The sequence below is a fragment of the Hylobates moloch genome, unplaced genomic scaffold (assembly GCF_009828535.3).
Source record: "Hylobates moloch isolate HMO894 unplaced genomic scaffold, HMol_V3 SCAFFOLD_10, whole genome shotgun sequence".
Lineage (NCBI taxonomy): Eukaryota > Metazoa > Chordata > Mammalia > Primates > Hylobatidae > Hylobates > Hylobates moloch.
In genome coordinates this window covers 95,155,040-95,176,023 of record NW_026652285.1, presented here as the reverse complement: position 1 = coordinate 95,176,023, position 20,984 = coordinate 95,155,040, and the positions used below count along the sequence as shown (strand labels likewise).

Here is a 20,984-nt window from a genome sequence, read left to right as displayed (position 1 = left end):
TTTTAGCCTAACTAAAAAAAAATTAAGTTATTAATAGAAGTTATGTTATTATTTGAATAACATACTGTATGAGAATATTTTAAAAGTTTTACATTGAATTAACATGCAGCTCTGATTATGGTTGCTAAAAATAAAAAATAAATTTTTAAAAATAAAATTAAATAAATTTGTTTCCATAGAAAGATAATATTCTTCTATACTCAACCCATGCAGTCTTTGAATCCAAGGTTGTATAACATTAGATGTCAAAAGGAAATGCAAGATCAGGGGAATCTTATTTATGTTCACTAAAATGAGATTAAAGGATTGGAACGCTAATTAAACAGAACTATTTTTACATACAACTTTTACTAAAAATTATTATACAACTATTCTCAGGTCAGTAAGTAAAAAAAAAATATATATATATATATATATAATAAAAATATATATACAACCAATTTCTATTTACCATCTAGAAACTTTTTTTTTTTTTTTTGACGGAGTTTTGCTCTTGTTGCCCAGGCTGGAGTGAGATGCTATGATCTTAGCTCAATGCAACCTCCACCTCCCGGGTTCAAGTAATTCTCTTGTCTCAGCCTCCCAAGTAGCTGGGATAACAGGCGTGCGCCACCATGCCTGGCTAATTTTTATTTTTAGTAGAGACGGGGTTTCTCCATGTTGGTCAGGCTGGTCTCAAACTCCCAACCTCAGGTGATCCACCCGCCTCGGCCTCCCAAAGGCTGGGATTATAGACCATCTAGAAACATTTAAAGATCATTCTCTCTTAATCTCTAAACTTTCAAACTGATGTTTGTAAACTGGTTTAGTTTCTGATGCATTTTTCTCCCGGGGTTCACCCTCCATCTAAATAATCAATGCTGTTCTGATTTCATGACTTAGTGCTTTTTTATTAATTTGGTGTCCCACAGAGGTTGTATAATCCTTCTCAATAATAACAGCAAATATGTAGGGAGAACTTACTATGTACTGGGAACTATTCTAAGCATGTTGTATAGTTTTTCATTTAATGCCACAATAGCACTATGAGGAAGATTCTATTATGCTGCCAGTTTACAATTTAGTAAACTGAGACTCAGAGAGTTGAGGGAACTTGCTCAAAGTTAACAAGCTAGCGGTAAAATCCATGTGCTCTGACTACAAATTCAAGTTCTAGATGATGACCCCGTGCTAATCCCCTGCTCCTGCTACAATGAAGAGCTGGAAGAATAGTGCTGGGACTCAGGTTTACTTTCTGTCTCTTAGGACAACACTGAAAAGAAGTGTCCATGCCTGCTCTGCTTATTTCCTTTTTCTAAATATACCCAATAGGGCTAATTTGGGTACACGAGAATCAAAATTCTTGCTATTGAAATAAAAAAATGTAATATGGAAAAGTATATTCAAGTAAGCCCCACATACAACACTTTCATTTTATATAATAGAAAACAGAAGTTGCATGTAAATAAAATCAATTCAACATATATTTATTGAGAACTACTACGTTCCAGGTACTTGGGATAAGTCAGCGAATAAGAGAAATTAAGAATCTCTCCTTAGTAGAGGACTCTAATATACAAAATAGATAATAAACAATATAAAAGTATGTTACATGGCATTATCAGTATGTAAAAGTCTGGTTAAAAAAATAAAAAATAGGGCCAGGCGCGGTGGCTCCCACCTGTAATCCCAGCACTCTGGGAGGCCGAGGCAGGTGGATCACAAGGTCAGGAGTTTGAGACCAACCTGGCCAACACAGTGAAACCCCGTCTCTACTAAATAAAAAATAAGGTCAGGCGCGGTGACTCAAGCCTGTAATCCCAGCACTTTGGCTTTTATGGAGTAAAACTTTGGCTTTTATTGAGTAAAACAAGGCTGGAGGGTTTTATGCAGAAAAGTAATAAGATCTGACCTTAGGCTACTATTATGTTGAAAAGAAATCAAGAGAGGACAAAGACAGAAACAGTATGATGGGTAAAGAGGCTACTGCTAGGCCAGGTGTGGTGGCTCATGCCTTATAATCCCAGTACTTTGGGAGGTTGAGGTAGGCAGACTTCTTGAGCCCAGGAGGTCAAGACCAGCCTGGGCTACATGGCAAATCCCCATCTATATTTTAAAAAAGAAAAAAAAAAAAGGCTATTGCTATAAATGATGACTCAGATAAGGATTATTGTACTCTAGCTGGTGAGAAGTGATTAGATGGAGATGAGATAATAAACCTTTTTGGACATGTTAAGTTTGAGATGTCCTGAGAAGTAAGAGAAAGAGGAGCTTTAAGGAAAAGAAAGTAAGGAAAAGAAAGTAATTATCCATAGCAAATGCTACAGACAGGTCAAGATGAGGACTCAGATTAGCAATTTAAATCAGTGGTGACCTTGATATCTTCCAAGGAGTTTTGCTACAAAGGAAAGTAAAAATGGAAGCAGTAGGTGGTAGAACAACTGGGGGCCAAAAAAGAGTAAAAGATTGGAACAGAGATTTTAGCTGCTACCCACCCACAGAAAAGACAGAGTATGAAGTTTAACTTTGATCAAGTTAACTGCCTGATTTAAAAAAAAAAAAAAAAAATCAAGACTCTTCGGAAGAAAGTAACAGAATACAGTCTCTACAATGTATCACTTAAGATGTTTAACTTGTAATCCAAAATTACAAAGAAACAAAAATGTGCATCATCACACATGAAAATTAGCAGGCAAAATTCTGAAGTGGCTGTACTGTAATTATGCTTAAGGATTTAAAAGAAAACCTGCTCAATGTAAAAGAATAGGAAATCAAGAGAAAACAGAGATTAAAAAAACCCAAACAGACCTTTTAAAAACAAAAAATATAGAAAATGTTTTTAAAATTCACTGAATGACTCTAACAGATTAGAAGTTGATAAAAATCAGTGAACTTAAAGACATATTAATAGAAAGTATCCCATCTGAAGAAAACAGAAAAAAGACTGGGAAAAAATAGAGCCTCAGAGATATCAAAAGCTCTAAAATATACATAATTACAATCCCAGAGCCAAAGAGAAGAGAGATGGGCAGGAAAAAAAGTTTAAGAAATAATGGGCCAGATTTTCCCCAAATCTGGTTAAAAAAAAAAATTAAAAAATTAAAAATAAAAGCATAAATTTAAAAATGCAAGAACCCCAACAAATCCCAAGCAGGATAAACCGAAAGAAAACCGTACCTAATCATGTCACAGTTAAACATCTGAAAACCAAAGATAAATAATCTCAAAAGCAGCAAGAAGAAAATGACACATTATACCTAGAGGAACAATAACATAAATGAATGCTGACTTCTCGTCAAAAACAATGGAAGGGCTGGCTAGGCAAGGTGGCTCACGTCTGTAATCCCAGGACTCTGGGAGGCTGAGGTGGGCGGATCACCTGAAGTGAGGAGTTTGAGACCAGCCTGGCCAACATGGTGAAACCCTGTCTCTACTAAAAATACAAAAAAAAATTAGTCGGGCATGCTGGCACACACTTGTAGTCCCAGCTACTTGGGAGGTTGAGGCAGGAAAATCACTTGAACCCGGGAGGTGGAGGTTGCAGTGAGCCAAGATTGCGCCACTGCACTCCAGCCTGGGTGGTGACAGAGCGAGACTTCGTCTCAAAAACAAACCAACAACAACAATAAAAATGAAAGCCAGAAGAATAGGAATGACATCTTTAAAGAAAAAAAAAAGTCAACCAGAATCCTATCCAGTGAAAATATCCTACTGGGATGAAAGCCAAAAACAGACATTTTCGTCTAGAGAAGTTTAAGAGAATACATCTTTAGCAGATCTACACTAAAAGAAATGCCGTTCTTTGGGTTGAAAGTAAATGAGACCAAATGGAAATGTGGATCTTTGGGAAGAAACAAAGAGCAATGAAAATGATAAGTAGGTGGGTAAATATGAAAAATATAATTTTTCCTCTTAATATATTTAAAATACACTTGACTGTTTAAAGATCTGAGGGCTTAGAAATCAGCCTCAGACGTGATTTCTCCTTTCTTATTCCCCCCTTCTATATTAACAGAAAAATACAGTACCTGTTTTAGTTTCAAAAAGAAATTTTCAGTAGTACTGCGTTTGCTGAAGGGCCAGAATAATCTTTCATTAGGTGAGCAAACGCGGACTTTTGTCTCCAGGAGAAATCGAACAGGCTCCTGTACTTCTGTTATTACCAAATCTACAGCTGTGGTCATAAACAGGACTTTATCTAAACAAAGAAAGAGAGAGGCTGAAGAGGTAAATCAGAAACACAAATATATTTGCTCATAAGATTCCATAAAAACTATTACTTTTATTATAAACTTTCAAAATACCTTAAGTGAACCATCAATTAAACACGTAAAATAATTAGACAAATAACTGGTTTCAAAAACAAATTCCATATTGAGAATTATTTTAAAGTAACTGACAGTAGTATATACTGTAAAGCTTTTAAAACTGTACTGTCATCAGGAGACCAAGGCAGGCAGATCAGTTGAGCCCATGAGACCAGCCTGGCCAACATGGTGAAACCTCGTCTCTACTAAAAATACAAAAATTAGCCAGGTATGGTGGCGCATGCCTGTAGTCCCAGATACTTGGGAGGCTGAGGTAGGAGAATCACTTAAACCCAGGAGGTGGAGGCCGCAGTGAGCCAAGATTGTGCCACTGCATTCCAGCCTGGGTGACAGAGTGAGACTCTGTCCTCCCCAAAAAAACAAACAAACAAAAAAAACACCACTGTACTGTCAGATTGTTCCGCACAAGTGGCATATGACTTCTTTATGTCACCCTTATCAACACTGAAACTTCTCAACTTTTAAATTTGGTTAACAATGGTATTTGAATGGTCTGTTTGTATCCTTTAACTATTTATCTATAGTGCTATTAATAACAAAAAACTGAAGGGGGGAAATGCTCAATAAGGGGCATTTATTAAGCAAATTACATTTTCAGAATGGGATAATATGCAGCTATTAAATGCTATTCAAAGAGCATATGAAATATCTTCCAGATACTTTATGCACAGAGTATTTGAGGAGCTACACAAGAAACTGCTAACAGTGATTCCTTTGGGATGGAGCCCTGGGGACTGTGGTAGACTCACTTTCCCCTATAAATCCTTTGAAATTTTTAACCATTTATGTGCATGGATTACCTCTGTACAAAAATAAAACTTCCAAGTCTGTAAGTAAATAAGCACATAAATAGAAAAGAAAAAGGGGAAGGAAAAAATGAAAAAAAGGATGGAAAAGTGGGAAAAAGTGATACTTTGCTTATAGGTCAAATTTAATAATAAACTGAAGAACTATTCAAATTCTTTGGTTTCAACAGAATTAGGTAAACACTGGATATTGGTCAAAGAAGTGGTCCTTAGTTTTGTGTCTCTTCTTGAGACTAAAATTTCTGTTCATGATGTCAACAATCTGTATCACCTTTAGGAGTTTCTTCATTTACAACTTGAAAATGTGGGGATTTTGGATTCCAGCTCCCCGTAATAACATAGGACTTTCCATCTGAACTTTTGCCCATAGATTCCTAGAAAAAAAGAGTAAAAATAAACCCAAATGCCACAGTGAGTGAACAACAGTTAAACCCCATCTTGCTGCCTTTAAAAACCAGAAGCTGCAAAAATATAAGAATATAGAAGAGGATATGTGTATGTGAATGATTATATTTACGGTAAAAAATGTGCCAATTATTTATGCAACTGTCCTGAAGTTATATGTAAATGCTTATGAATATCAAATTGTATACACATTAAGAAAATCCACAACCTAAATCCGATGTTGAATTCTTCTTTCACGTGAATTATCATCATATAATTTTTAGTTTTGAAAATAAAGATTGTCAGATAATGGGAATAATACTAATAACATCTACTATTGGTAAGATACATGACAGTCTATAAATAATTCTTTAATAAATTTTCTCTTGATTATCACATCAACTGTACTCAAATATTTAAACAAGAATTTTATCACCACCACACAGTTAACAGACCAAGGCTTATCCAAAGTCAGACTTGTCAACAGCTAGTCAGGAAAAAGGAAATTATCTTTGTATATTGTTTTTATAGCTTACAAGAACACCTTCTTAAACATGTTTTAACACTAGATTCAGATGAGAAAAAGTGAAACAACCTTTACTGAGGAAATAGTATGTAACTTTCTCATAAAAATAAATTCTTACCAAATCTAATAAGTGCATGTCACTATTTCGTACATCTTTTCCTGGACTAAGCAGAAGACCAAAACACCTACAAAAAAAGATCTGACATAAATTTAAGAAAAAAGATAACACAAAAGAACGTTTAAATTACGCTACTTTAAAAACAAATTCTTGCTGATAGAAAAGAGAACACATTAGAATTATCAATAAATTTGTGTTGCTAAAATAATAATCCTTGCTTCAAGACCAGCTAATTCTGTTTGCCTTTTATTACCACATAGTTGAAGAGAGCATATTAGCTCATTATTTATAGTAGCTATTTCAAAGTAATGAAGCACTAACTTCAGTAAACAAAATAATTTCCTAGGGAACAAAATACTTTGGAAATACATTTTTTAATACAGTGTAAAACTATGCCATTAGATTGATAAAAGCCAAAATTTATATTTAAGCTAAACTTACTAAAAATGCTTACCTTTCAATGGCAAGTTCTTTATTAGTTGTTTGCTGCACGTAGATGACAATCTTCTTATCAATGCCTTGGCGTAGTTTAAAGCACTGTCTGTCCTTATCTTTGGGAACTGCACTGTAGACCAACATGTTTCATTAATTTTGCAAAGCATTTTCTTGTCACATACTAGAATCATTTTTTTAAACAAAGACCTCAAATCTCTGATTCTTTTCTGTGCCTGGTTTGCAAATAATAACAAAAAAGAAAAAAATCATTGTACGCCTCTTGATGTGAAAATATCATTTGAGTCTAGGCACTATGGCTTACACCTGCAATCCCAGAACTTTGGGAGGCTGAGGTGAGTGGATCATTCGAGGTCAGGAGTTCGAGACCAGCCTGAGCAACATGGTGAAACCCCATCTCTACTAAAAATACAAAAATTAGCTGGGTGTGATGGCACATGCCTACAGTCCCAGCTATTCGGGAGGCTGAGGCAGGAGAATCACTTGAACCAGGGAGGCAGAGGTTGCAGTGAGCCGAGATTGCGCCACTACACTCCAGCATGGGTGACAGAGCGAGACTATATCTCAAAAAAAAAAAAAAAAAAAAAAAAATCATATGATATTTGCAGGTAAACCACTAAAGCATTTACAAAGCTAGAAAAATCACTCCTATGCCCCCTAAAACATAACCTTAATTTTCTCTTTTGTTGCTGTAAAGCACGTTTCATGGCATCTGACATACAGAACTCAAAAAAAGTATTCTTTCCTTTATATTTATCGCTGGGCTTTACAGATAGACTATTATCACCTTCTTTGCTTAAATATGTAATGAAGAAAAAGATACTTAATCACAGATCTTTTGAGTTTTGAGTTTCAAAGCAAGGTATCTTTAAAAAGTAATAGAAATGAGGAAGATATGGCCAATAATAAGCTGTTGCCCAACACTTCCCTTAAGCACTGTTAACTTTGTTATAAACCAGTGTAATAATTATAAAATACTAACTAGTGATAAGGTTAATAAACATCAGCTTAATTAAAAAGGTAAAAATATTATTTTTCTTTTTTTGAGACAGGATCTTGATCTGTCGCCCAGGCTGCAGTACAGTGGCACAATCTCATAGTTCACTACAGCCTCAAACTCCTGGGCTCAAGCTATCTTCCCGCCTCAACCGCCAGGATACCTAGGATTACAGGTACATGCCACCATGCCTGGCTAATTTTTTAAATTTTGTAGAGATGGGTCTTGCTACGTTGCCCAGGCTGGTCTCGAACTCATGGGCTCAAGCAATCCTCCCACCTCAGCCTCCCCAAGTGCTGGGATTACAGATGTGAGCCACAGCAAAGTTCTTAAAATGACAGTTTAACAAAATAATCCCCTATTCTCCCACACACCACTTTCTCTAGCTCATTGTTCTCAAAGGTAAACATCTGTCTGTGGCCATCAGCCAATATGCAAAAAATCTAAATTGTATCTTATTCCTGTACAACTTTAAGATAATGGCAATAGAACCATTAGTGGCTACTGTAAATGGCTAGATGAAAGCTCTGAACACCTACTCAGACTTAAAGGTAGCCCTGAAGAAATACTAATTTGAAGAGCTTCTGCACTTTATTACTGTTGATACTAATTCAAGAACATTTTTGAATACTTCCATTAGAAAATCAAAGAATCTTGGCAAAGAACTCGAAAAATGTCAAAAATGTTCAAAGAAAATTTTTGCATACCAAACTGTCAAATATTTGTGACAGAATTTTCACCTATAAGGAAATGGAAGGGTCTCAGTTTTCAACTTGTAATAGATACACTGGTCTCTATGTTCTTTGGATGCTCAAGTAAATATAATCCCATTGTTTAGCAGTTTAAAACAACAACAACAGACAGAAAGTTGTCTCTGGTGTCCTGAATCTACAGGGCTGCAGTAACAGGAAGCAGAATGGAGAGTGTAATCAGTGGGTGTTCACCTCACTGAATGTCAGGGTCCTAGACTATATTTCTGGTCTAATAACTACATCATGTGAATGTATCCAAGTAGGGAATTTAGTATTTAATTTCTATTGTGTAAAATAAGAAACTGAAGTCCAGACTTAATTTCCCTGGGTTTACCTATAAATAAGCACAATATAAACTACCCAGTTTATCTCATGAGGATGGTTAGTGAATTAAGTAAAACAAAAAAGAAGTGTTTTGAATGGTACTTTGAATGAAAATGCTCAATTTAGGTCGGGCACAGTGGCTCATGCTCGGAATCCCAGCACTTTGGGAGGCCAAGGCAGATGGATCACTTGAGGTCAGGAGTTCGAGACCGGCCTGGCCAACATGGTAAAATCCTGTCTCTATTGAAAATACAGCCGGGCGCGGTGGCTCAAGCCTGTAATCCCAGCACTTTGGAAGGCCGAGGCGGGCGGATCACGAGGTCAGGAGATCAAGACCATCCTGGCTAACACGGTGAAACCCCGTCTCTACTAAAAATACAAAAAATTAGCCGGGCGTGTTGGCGGGCGCCTGTAGTCCCAGCTACTCAGGAGGCTGAGGCAGGAGAATGGCGTAAACCCGGGAGGCGGAGCTTGCAGTGAGCTGAGATCGCGCCACTGCACTCCAGCCTGGGGGACAGAGCGAGACTCCGTCTCAAAAAAGAAAATACAAAAATTAGGCGGGCATAGCAGCACATGTCTGTAATCCCAGCTACTTAGGAGGCTGAGGCAGGAGAATCACTTGAACCTGGGGGGCAGAGGTTGCAGCGAGCCGAGATTGCACCACTGTACTCCAGCGTGGGTGACAGAGTGAGACTCCGTCTCAAAAAGAAAAAAAAGTATGAGACCCTGTCTCAACAACAAACAAACAAATGCTCAGTTTTCCCATGGGCAAAATGGAGAAGCAGGTTTCTAATTACAATCATTTAAAAATTGGCCAGGCATGGTGGCTCACGCCTGTAATCCCAGCAATTTGGGAGGCTGAGGCGGGTGGATCACGTGAGGTCAGGAGTTTGAGACCAGCCTGGCCAACATGGTGAAACCCTATCTCTACTAAAAGTACAAAAAGTAGCCAGGCGTGGCGGCAGGCACCTATAATCCCAGCGACTCAGGAGGCTGAAGCAGGAGAATCGCTTGAACCCAGGAGAAGGAGGTTGCAATGAGCCAAGATCACGCCATCGCACTCCAGCCTGAGTGACAAGAGCAAAACTCTGTCTCAAAATAATAATTTAAAAATTATACTTTCTCAGAAATGAGAAGAGCATTAATTATTCTCATCATACTTTTGTCTATATTTATGTTAAAGTAAAACCATAGTAAATCTTGTGTTGTGTTATACACAAATATGAGTTGGACAGGGGATAAGTAATATCCATAAACCAACATGTTTTAGTACTCTATTCAACATTTAATTTCTACTCTAAAAATTTGCTATTAATATTATACACAATATGCTGGAGAACATTCATGTTAATAATTCTTTGAAAACTTCAGTAATTATTTCTGCAGATACATTCCCATACCTATTACAGAATTACTGGATAAGAGGAACCGCATTTGACAAGTTTAAATTTGACAAACCAAGGTTTATTTTGCTAGGATTTCATACATCTAAAGTACTGTTGTGTTAACCTAATATATATAGGTATAATAATTATTTCGGTATAAAAATTATTTAGGTATAATATTTAGATAAAATAAATAGGTATAATAGTAAGTATTTTAGGTTTTATATAATAGGTATAATTATACAACTATTACATAATTTATATGTATAATATATAATTATTATTATGCCTAAATAATATGTTTAACCTAATATATTTAGGTATATTGGTCATTATACTTAAATAATATATTTAAGTTAACACAACAGTATTTATTATAAACCAGAAATTCAGTAAAGCCATAGCTAAAGGAAAACAAAGTCCTAACAAACGTGAAAAGCAAATCTGACCATCCAGGGATTTTCTGTAATAGCACTTTGTCAGTATGCACAAATAGAACAGAGATGTTTATGATCATTCTATCTTGAATATGCCTGATTTCAGAAGGAAGGGAAGTTATACTGATACTTCTGAGGGATCTTAATCTTTCCTATTTAATAATTAGAATTTACAGACCAAAACTACATAAATATTTTCAATAAAGCAAAAAAGGCCAGGCATGGTGAATCATGCCTATAATCCCAGCATTCTGGGAGTCCAAGGTAAATGGAACACTTGAGGCCGGGAGTTTGAGACCAGCCTGGCCAACATGGCAAAACCGTCTCTACTAAAAAATAGAAAAAATTAGCCGGGTATAGTGGCAGGTGCTTGTAATCCCAGCTACTCAGGAGGCTGAGGCACGAGAATTGCTTGACCCTGGGAGACAGAGGTTGCAGTGAACCATGATCATGCCACTGCATTCCAGCCTTGGTGACAGAGCAAGGCTCTGTCTCAAAAAAAAAAAAAAAAAAGGGCAAGAAAATAGTTTAAAGGTTGCTTAACAAGGTAAAAAACTATTTAAAATTATACAGATTATAATTTTCACTTTGCAGGGCAGGAAGGTACACTGCAGGAAGGACTACCTCACAGCATTGCTTTGAGAATACAAAAAGCCAGGAATGGGTGGCTCATGCCTGTAATCCCAATACTTTGACAAGCCGAGACGATCACTTGAGACCACGAGTTCAAGACCAACCTGGGCAACGTGGCAAGACCCCGTCTCTAGGAAAACTTAAAAAAAAATTAGTCAGACATAGTGGCATGCATCCGTGGTCCCAGCTACTCAGGAGGGTGAGGTGGGAGGACTGCTTGAGACCAGAAGGTTGAGGCTGCAGTGAGTCATGTTTGTACCATTGCACTCAAGCCTGAGCAACAGCGTGAGGTGTATGTCCAAAAAAAAAAAAAGAGAGAGAGAATATAGAAACGTATCTAATTAGAAGGCACTGAGCACAATGAGTCATACTTTACTCCTCAAAGTTTAAGCTGCACTGTACACTAAATTGGCCACCAGATGGCATGATAACTCCAAAGTCTGAAGAAAGACTAAGAATTATCCATTTTTCTAATACATAATCTAATAAACCAATCACCGTGCTTAATTTAAAAGCAAAATATTAGAAATATTCATATTTTTATATAACTTCATTTTACCAATTTAATGAGGTAGTCATGGAGGAAAGAGACTTCTACATGCAATTACTGATTATAATACAATCATTTTGTGACATGGGCTATAATTTTTAAAAAATCAAGTCATCTTGCAACCATAAAATTTTAAAGTGAGAAAGGCTTTTAGAGTCTAGCCACCTCATTTAATAAATGAGGAAACTACTGACAGATGTAAAGAAACTTGGAAACGGGGACATTGTTAATAGTAACAATAATTAAACTAAAGCTAAGTTTTGACTTCTATTCCATGGTTCTTTCCACCACTCAAAGGATTATCATTATATTTAAAAATTAAAATCAGTCACTTCTAACCCTACAGAAGATTAGACTTCAGACACAGACCTTATTTCTCCCCTTCCAATGTATGCAGATAACTTTACTGGGAAAACTTGACTTGAAAAGGCTTAAGATTTTTAGATTATTAATACAAGTAAATCAACCAACTAAAACAAGCAAATACAATCAGCAAAACAAATATAGCTACCAATCCAGCTAAGCTTGGCCATACATACACATATATATATATATATATATATATTTTTTTTTTTTTTTTTTTTTTTGAGACAGAGTTTCGTTCTTGTTGCCCAGGCTGGAGTGCAGTGGCAGGATCTCGGCTCACTGCAACCTCTGCCTCCCGGGTTCAAGCGATTCTCCCGCCTCAGCCTCCTGAGTAGCTGGGATTACAAGCACCTGCCACCATGCCAGGCTAATTTTGTACTTTTAGTAGAGACAAGGTTTCTCCATGTTGGTCAGGCTGGTCTCAAATTCCCAACCTCAGGTGATCCGCCCGCCTCAGCCACCCAAAGAGCTGGGATTACACGTGTGAGCCACTGTGCCCGGTGCTTTGGCCATATTTTTATAAGCAGTTAGCCACTTGGTATCTGACTAAAAGAAGGTAGCAACATGTTCCCCATATGACAATTTTTTTAATTGCTTTAAAATTCTTCAAACTTTGCCTCTGTTAAATTTATGTATTTATTTTCCTTTATCACCCACATTTTTTTAAAAGCCCTCCCTTTAAAAGCAATCATTTTATGGTATGAAAGTTATAATTTGACCTAGAATTTCCCCTGAACCACAGCATGTTAATACATGAATAAAATAAGATTCCCTACCTAAAATAACCTTTACCATCATCTTCTTTTATTTCTAAAGACACAGAGAAGGTAAAGATGTCACTGTCAGGAGTCTGGGGTGCAGCAGTGGCTGAAAGTGGGGTCTGCTTGGCAGAACGGCGGAAGGCAGTGGCAAAACTGTAAAGTATCCGGCTTACCTACAACCAGACATGTTAGGAAATGGGCTGTTATCAAAAGATACAAAATACCTTTATTAAGCTGGAAGGTTACCTACTTTGGAGGGCAATAATTATCTTTATCCCACTTATTTCTTTTGGTAAATTACCTAATTTGTTAGGCCTATAAAGCAAGCAACACTAAAAATGGCCAGACAAGGGGTTTTAAAAAAGAAATGGTTATAAGCACTGTAAATCCAATTAAAAAATCATTTCCTAAATTGTTAGAAACTATCTGAAGATATTACAATGAAAACAGTCCTAACAAGTTTTGATTTAAAAGAATGGTTTGCAAATCTGTCAATGTTAGAACCAGAATGCCTACTTAACCCAATCAAAAGTAGCCAACAGGTCTCCTCTGACATTCTTAGTAGTAACAACAAAGTTCTAGTTAATCAAATTTTTAGTTAATTTATATCTTGGCCCATGAGACTAGAATCACTAAAACACTAGCAGAGAATTTCATCTGGCTTATGAGTGATCGTAATAAATACCATAATCATTTCAACCTAGTGAGGGCACTGGTGAAGTTTCATTTGCAGAGTTTTCTCTTGAGGACTTACAGCTTCTTGTATTTCACACCGGAAGACGTGTATTCTGAAGAGCTCTGCATTGTAATGACTTTCAGTGAAAGCAAAACAGTCACTCTCAGGAGTTCCATCATGCCCTCTGACACAGAAGAGGATTTTGTAGATAGGATAGTTTGCTATTTCAGTGTTTGTCTGAGGATCTAAGAGTCTGTTCAGAGAAAAAGATATAGAGAGATTAGAGGAATTATGAATAATCTGCACTATGTTTATATTAAGATGTGAGACTCATTCTTTCTAGTAAGATCATATATTTGGTATGCTGATATTAACCTTAAATTTTAATAAGTCATATGTGAATTCCGGAAGCTACTGATTACATAATTCCATAGTACTAAAAACCATATGGTATCATATTTTAGGGAGGCAAACAGAAAGGTATAAACAATATCAATAAGCACATTTCTTATATAGTCTGCAACAAAATAAAGACAAGATACGTAAATTAGACTACCAAAATACATCATTGAAGCTGTGCTTTTTTTTTTTTTTTTTTTTGAGACAAGTTTCGCTCTTGTTGCCCAGGCTGGAGTGCAATGGCGTGATCTCTGCCTCCTGGGTTCAAGTGATTCTCCTGCCTCAGCCTCCCAAGTAGCTGGGATTACAGGGATGTGCCGCCACGCCTGGCTAATTTTTTGTATTTTTAGTAGAGACAGGGCAGGTTAGCCAGGATGGTCTCAATCTTCCAACCTCAGGTGATCCGCCCACCTAGGCCTCCCGAAGTGCTGGGATTACAGGCGTGAGCCACCACACCTGGGCGAAGCTGTGCTTCTAATTATCTCCTTTAAAAATGACCTAATCTGTTATGAAAAAATAGAAAACAAAAAACTGATGCTTTTTCTCAGACTGAAACAAGTTTTTTTTTTGATTCATGGAAAATGACAGAGATTATACAAAATGTTAACTCCTCAAAAAAAAAAAACATGAATAAAAGCAAAAAGATGCCATTCAGTAAAAAATCAAAGGGATAGCATTCATTCAAAAATCTACTTATTCAACAAATATTTATGGGATACCTACAACATTCCAGACTCTGTTCAGGGCACTAAGGCACAACTATGAAAGGTCTAAAAAGAAACTATGCAATTTCAACACTACGTGGGTAGAGCCATTAATGGGAAAGCCTAGAAGGCCTTGCTCATCACGGAAATACCTAGGAAGAGGATCTAACACAGGTTTGAAAGCACTTTTATGAAAACTCTAAAAATGTGGGGTTAAGACCGACTAGCTTTCTAACTTCTTTTATAGAATTAAATATATATTAAAGTATAACTTCAGTTAGAGGAATGAGTATTGACTAAGAAACATACAGAAATGAGTGCTAAACACATTTTATTAATAGTTTATCATTAATAAATAGAATTTGTGAGTCTTTGCAAAATAGTTCTTTATATACTTAAGGGGAAAAATTACATATACAGATTATTTTACTACAATCAACACACAGCTATTGCTCTGTCACCATGAAGTTCAAAATACTTCTGAGGATACTGAGAAATGGATACTCTATATACTGCTGATAAAAGTATAAACTGGATCAATATTTCTAGATGGCTAGTCGGCAATGTTATTAGAAGCAATAAAAATAGACAAACTCAGTAAGTTTACTTCTAGGAATTTATCCTAAGGAAATCAACAGAAGTCTAAAAAGACTGAGCTCAAAGATACCTATTTATAAAACACTGATATTCCCATATAATTAAAATTAGCTATCATTATTCATGCTTTTCTCTCTGAAAGATAAAAACCTTAAAATGTCTAATATAAGAGATGGGTTATTTATTTATAACCCATTCATATGCCATCATAAATTAAAATTTTTAATAATATTTACTGGCATGAAGAGGTTTATGATATAAAACTAAGTACAAGATGGTATGTACAGGTCCATTGCTGTTAAAAAAAAGTTGATTCTAACAGTTGTATAATTATGTATGTATATATATGCAGGTATATTCACACATACATAGACATATACACATACCAATATGCAAAGAAGATCTTAATAAGCCAAGATGTTAACTATATTTATTAGTGGTAGAGTAGAATTAAGGCTATTTTTATGTGGTAATTTTTTAAAATAAGCATGTATCTTTGGTAATAGGGAAAAAAAATTTATTTTACCTGCACTCATCTGACTTATTGAGCAACAGTATATTTAGCTGGTTGATACAGACATCTGATTAGCTATCTGCAATTGTTATTTGTTCTATTAGTATAAACAGCTAGAGGCTTCTCTGTGCCTCAGTTTTCTCATCTTTTTTTTTTTTTCATTTTGTTTTGTTGAGACAGGTATCACTTTGTCACTCAGTCTGGAGTGAAGTGGCATGATCACAGCTCACTGCAGCCTTGAACTCCCAGGCTCAGGCGATCCTCCTGAGTAGCTGGGACTACAGGTGTGTGGGACCATGCCTGGCTAATTTTTGTAAGTTTTGTAGAGACAGGGGTTCACCATGTTGCCCAGGCTGGTCTCGAACCCCTGAACTTAAGTGATCAACCCGTCTCAGCCTCCCAAAATGCTGGGATTACAGGCATGAACCACTGCACCTAGCCAGTTTTCTCATCATAAAAATTAAGGGGTGTATTGGTATAGTTAATATTTAATGATAAATGTTTGTAACTTTCAAACAGCATGAAACTCCATTTTGAAATAATGTGTCAAGCCTGTATTTTCATCAAAGGAACATGGAAAATATAATCTTTTAGGCTGACTCATGTCAATATATTTCATTTATCCCCAAAACATTAAATGCTTAATGTACTACACATGATTGGGATGAAAAACTATTACAAATAAGTGACCATTTTTCACAAAGGTCACAGTCCTTGGAAGACATAACATCAGTGCCAGGTAAATGAAACATTACACAAGTAAAATAACTATTAATATGTATTTTATTCACTATTGCTTCTTTCTAAAGCAACAGGTCAGAGATCTGATGTAAATATCAAAAGATTTCAATAAACCAGTCTCACCTCACAATTCCTTCAGACACATTCGGCACTGAAAGGGTAACATCTAGTGAAATCTGACACTGGCTTCTTAAGATGGACATCATCCTTAAGGCTTCCACTTCACTCCTGGGAGCATTTACAGAGGCACAGCCTAAGTAAGTCAGTTTACTGAAAACTACGCTGTCCTCATCGGCCACTGGTGTGAAAGGACTTGAAGCTTCAGAATCTGAAAGAAACAACAAATAAGGAAGTGATTACTTTCACTTTGATATTTTGTTGATATGATTAGCAAGTAAAAATCTGCAAGTAACATTTAGGTTCTAAAATTAAGTATTAATGAGATAATATGCCATACCCTAAAAGAAATGCTCATGAAAGCCAGAAATCTCACACTAGAACTCTGTCAGGAACACCAAGATTTTTAGGTACAGGTTGAGTATCCTAAATTCAAAAATCTGAAATATGAAGTGCTTCAAATTTCAAAACCTTTTGAGCACCTACATGACACTTAAAAGAAGTACTATTTGGGGCATTTCAGATTTCAAATTATTGGATTTGGGGTGCTCAGCACGTAATTATATGTATATTCCAAAATCCAAAAACATCTGAAATCTGAAACACTTCTGGTCCCAAGCATTTCAAAGGATACTCAAAATATAGTGCTGTTAGAGTCAGTCTCAATCAGACTCAGATTTGATTCACTTTTCTGCCTCTTCTAATTTGTTTTGATTTTGTAATTTACATTTAGGTCAAATATACATTTAGTATTTCTTCACTCTGAAACTCCTATCTCTGATTGCCATCTTTTTTTTTTTTTTTGAGACGGAGTCTCGCTCTGTTGCCAGGCTGAAGTGCAGTGGAACAATCTCGGCTCACTGCAACCTCCACCTCCTGGTTTCAAGCAATTCCCCCTGCCTCAGCCTCCCAAGTAGCTGTGACTACAGGTGAGTGCCACCACATCTGGCTAATTTTTTGTATTTTAATAAAGACAGGGTTTCACCATGTTGGCCAGATGGTCTCAATCTCCTGACCTTGTGATCCACCTGCCTCGGCCTCCCAACGTGCTGGGATTACAGGCATGAGCCACTGCGCCCGGCATAACTGTCATCTTTCTGACCTGCACTGCTACAATTATTTCTCTAATTCATCATCTTAGCCACTTCATTATGTTCTCTTAATCCCTTTGGCTTTCCTTTCCCAATAACATCTATAGTTTTAGCACCTGCTTTTCCAAATGAGTCTTTTCAGTTGTCCTTCTCCTCCCATGCTATGTCTTTCTGTCCCATGTTCTAGTCTTCCTTTTTCAACTTGGCAACTGCTCCCATAGAGCTATATAGGTCTGGAGCAAACATCTGTTCACCCAGAATTATCCCTCCATTTCTCTAATATTATACTCATATTCCTTCTTTGAAAAATCTTTAAGCATTCTGGGAAAAAAAAAAAAAAGACTCCCTCTGTGTCCTTTAGCCATGTTTCCTCTTTCCTCGGTACAACTGAAATACATTTAAAAGGAAATCAGAATGGTACATATATTTTTACTCCTCTCACATCCCCTTAGATTAAGAATTTAGAGATTCTAGAGAATGTTTTTGCCTGTTTTTGTAGACAATGATTTTGCCTGTTCTAAATAAAACCTAGTACAGGGTGGACACTCACATATTAAAAACAATAACCTTCAGTTACGCAAGCAATGCAGCAATCCTAACCTCCTTGTCCAGGTTTCACTGGTAGGCTCATCTCTGGTTTTTGGAGCCCTACTAATGGCACAGGATTAATGGTAGATGAAGCGGAGAGCTGATTAGAAAGAGGCCCATCTCCTTCACCATCCAGTTGTGACCTTTTCACAAGCTCCTTTTCCCCTGGCTGGTCATCCATTGGAGGATCCATCAGTACATCTGCTAGCTCTTTTTGCAGCTGCTGTTCACTTCCATTCCCTACAATCTAAGGGTCACAAATACATGCAATCAGCAAAGTGAGAAAGATTGGCCAGTATTGATTAAAATGGGTCCACATTCTAAAGAAAATCATTAGCATTTCTTTTAATACAAAGATATCTTCTGAATTTTTTTTAAAAAATAGAATAAAACAAGATCTGCAACAAGTAAGGGCGCAGCTGCTCTCTCAATTTATACAGTTTTTCATGAAAAAGTACATAGTAAACTTGAGACTAATACCCAGAAATATATGCAATAGCCTGCCAATGTTATTAAAGTCTTTTACTGTGTCCTAAACTAACAATAATTAAAGGATTTATAATTTTGTCTGCTAAGAAATAATGCTTTTAAGAAGAACATCTTAGTGTCTCCTCTAGCCCTTAAGAAAAAAGGAAAAATGTGCTTGCTTCCAAAAGATATCAACAGAAACATACATATTAGGCAATACATTTCCACAGGTATTTTACCACTCCAGTCACATGCAAGTCTCTTGTATTTCTGAGGAAGACTTATATGATATGAACAGGTTCTGAAAGTTCTGAAACACTTGAGTAAAGCTGACATGAATGTACAAAATAGTCCTGAGAAATAAAAGCACTCTATTTCAACAATATCAAGTAATTTTATGGAGTCATGATGGGTTATTACTAGTTCCTCAACAAGGAAGCAAGTAAGTGCAAAATCCAGTGGAGACTGCCCAATGCCAAGGAAAACCACAAGTGACATAATGCAGTATCGTCACTAAGCGCTTACGAAATATTAAAAAAATTAACAAAAGAATTGAGTTAGAAAAACGAAGTCATGGGAAAAAAGAGGGAGCCCTGATTTAGGAGGATTTCTGAAGACTGAAACCTAACAAAAAGTTAAATTGGGCAGGGCTAAGAGAACGAGGCCTACCCTAGCAAAATTAACACAGAGGCTAGGAAGCAAAATTCCAATAACAGAGGTAGGTATCTCTGGGCTACCAAGAAATCCAATTCAAGTATTTTTATTGATTCAGGCTTTTATAATTCTATAAACTTCAAGTCTCTTGTGCTGCAAATTATAATTGAGAAAAAGATAAGTCTTTTTTGCGGACATTTTCCCAAGGAAATTCCAACACTTCAACTACTTTTGCCTTAGAAATAAAGACCTCTTTCTTGGCTTCAATGACAATTTCTGTTCCTGTGAATTTCATTTTATGTTTGGAGCTATTGCTAATGGAATTACAAGTGGGCCAAGTAATTTTAACCCTTTGTTAAATCGGATTCTACACATACACAAGTGCAACTGATTTCTTTTTTCAGAAGTTCTGCTTTAAAAAGTTGTTTTTTGCTGGGCACAGTGGCTCATGCCTATAATCCCAGCACTTTGGGAGGCTGAGGTGACAGACTGCTTGACCTCAGGAGTTCGAGACCAGCCTGGGCAACACAGTGAAACCCCATCTCTACCAAAAATACAAAAATTAGCCATGTGTGGTAGCATGTGCCTGTGGTCCTAGCTACTGGGAGGCTGAGGTGGGAGGATCGCTGGAGCCCAGGAAGTTGAGGCTGCAGTGACCTGAGATCACGCCACTGCACTCCAGCCTGGGTGACAGAGCAAAACCTTATCTCAAAAACTTTTTTTAAAAAGAGACACCATATCACTATGTTGCCCAGCGTGGACTTGAACTCCTGGGCTCAAGTGATCCTCCCTCATCAGCCTCCTGAGTAACTGTGACTACAGGCAGTGCCACCACGCCCAGCTTAAAAAGTTTTTAAAGCACCTAAAAATCCAACTATAGCTTAGATCCAATTAACCTCTTATCTTTTCAAAACTGGAGAAGAAATACTGTATCACCTGCAGTAAGCAAATGACAGCCCAAGTGAACCTAAACTAACTTTTCCAAGGGTAGGGAGAAATAACATATAGGAGTAGAGTTATATAGCTTCCCAAAAACAGATAAGAGAAGATATTAGATTCCCTGTTGAAGCAATTAGTAATTACAACTGGGAATGCAACTGGAACTGAAGAAAGACATATTAAATGCTATGAAGTACTGTTTTGCTCTTTGGCACATAAGTAAACCCAAGTTTTCTGTTGGGATAGGCTGCCTACATTGTAATATATTTACCAATCACAGAAATGCAGCTAACCCTAAAAGAAAACATGTTTATACATTTGCCTTGTGTTTATACATGTTTATCTTGCATTCTTCCCTACTTTATAAATTTTATAAACATAAGAACTGTCTTCAATGTCCTTAACTCTTCCTTAAAAACCAGGAAAAAGTAATGCACACACACAAAACAGTTGTAAGAGTGGTTTAAAAATAGTAACCTAACAAATGTCTTGAATAATCTTATCAAATACAATGCTCAACAATTATCATGTTAGATCATTTGTGAACCTTTAATCCAGTTCCAAATTACTACCTGTGACAGCATAGTACACATACTTTTTTTTTTTTTTTTTTGGAGACAGAGTCTCGCTCTGTTGCTCAGGCTGGAGTGCAGTGACACAATCTCGGCTTACTGCAACCTCTGCCTCCCAGGTTCAG

The 20,984-nt window shown here is 36.6% G+C and overlaps 1 protein-coding gene across 4 annotated transcripts in view; it reads right to left on the bottom strand.

Annotated features, from left to right (window-relative positions):
• RABGAP1 (RAB GTPase activating protein 1) overlaps window positions 1-20,984 on the bottom strand; it is a 164,945-nt gene that overhangs the window by 103,507 nt on the left and 40,454 nt on the right. For 2 of the 4 annotated variants that reach the window (XM_032165079.2, XM_032165078.2), the window contains 8 exons: window positions 18,239-18,473; window positions 16,554-16,758; window positions 13,554-13,728; window positions 12,815-12,972; window positions 6,596-6,706; window positions 6,142-6,208; window positions 5,385-5,487; window positions 4,008-4,177 (listed from right to left, as the gene is read on the bottom strand). In XM_032165079.2, the coding sequence (XP_032020970.1) occupies window positions 4,008-4,177; window positions 5,385-5,487; window positions 6,142-6,208; window positions 6,596-6,706; window positions 12,815-12,972; window positions 13,554-13,728; window positions 16,554-16,758; window positions 18,239-18,473 (1,224 nt within the window). Of the gene's footprint in view, window positions 1-4,007; window positions 4,178-5,384; window positions 5,488-6,141; window positions 6,209-6,595; window positions 6,707-12,814; window positions 12,973-13,553; window positions 13,729-16,553; window positions 16,759-18,188; window positions 18,474-20,984 lie in introns of those variants that run through there. The other 2 variants (XM_058445186.1, XM_032165082.2) reach the window with 2 other exon arrangements.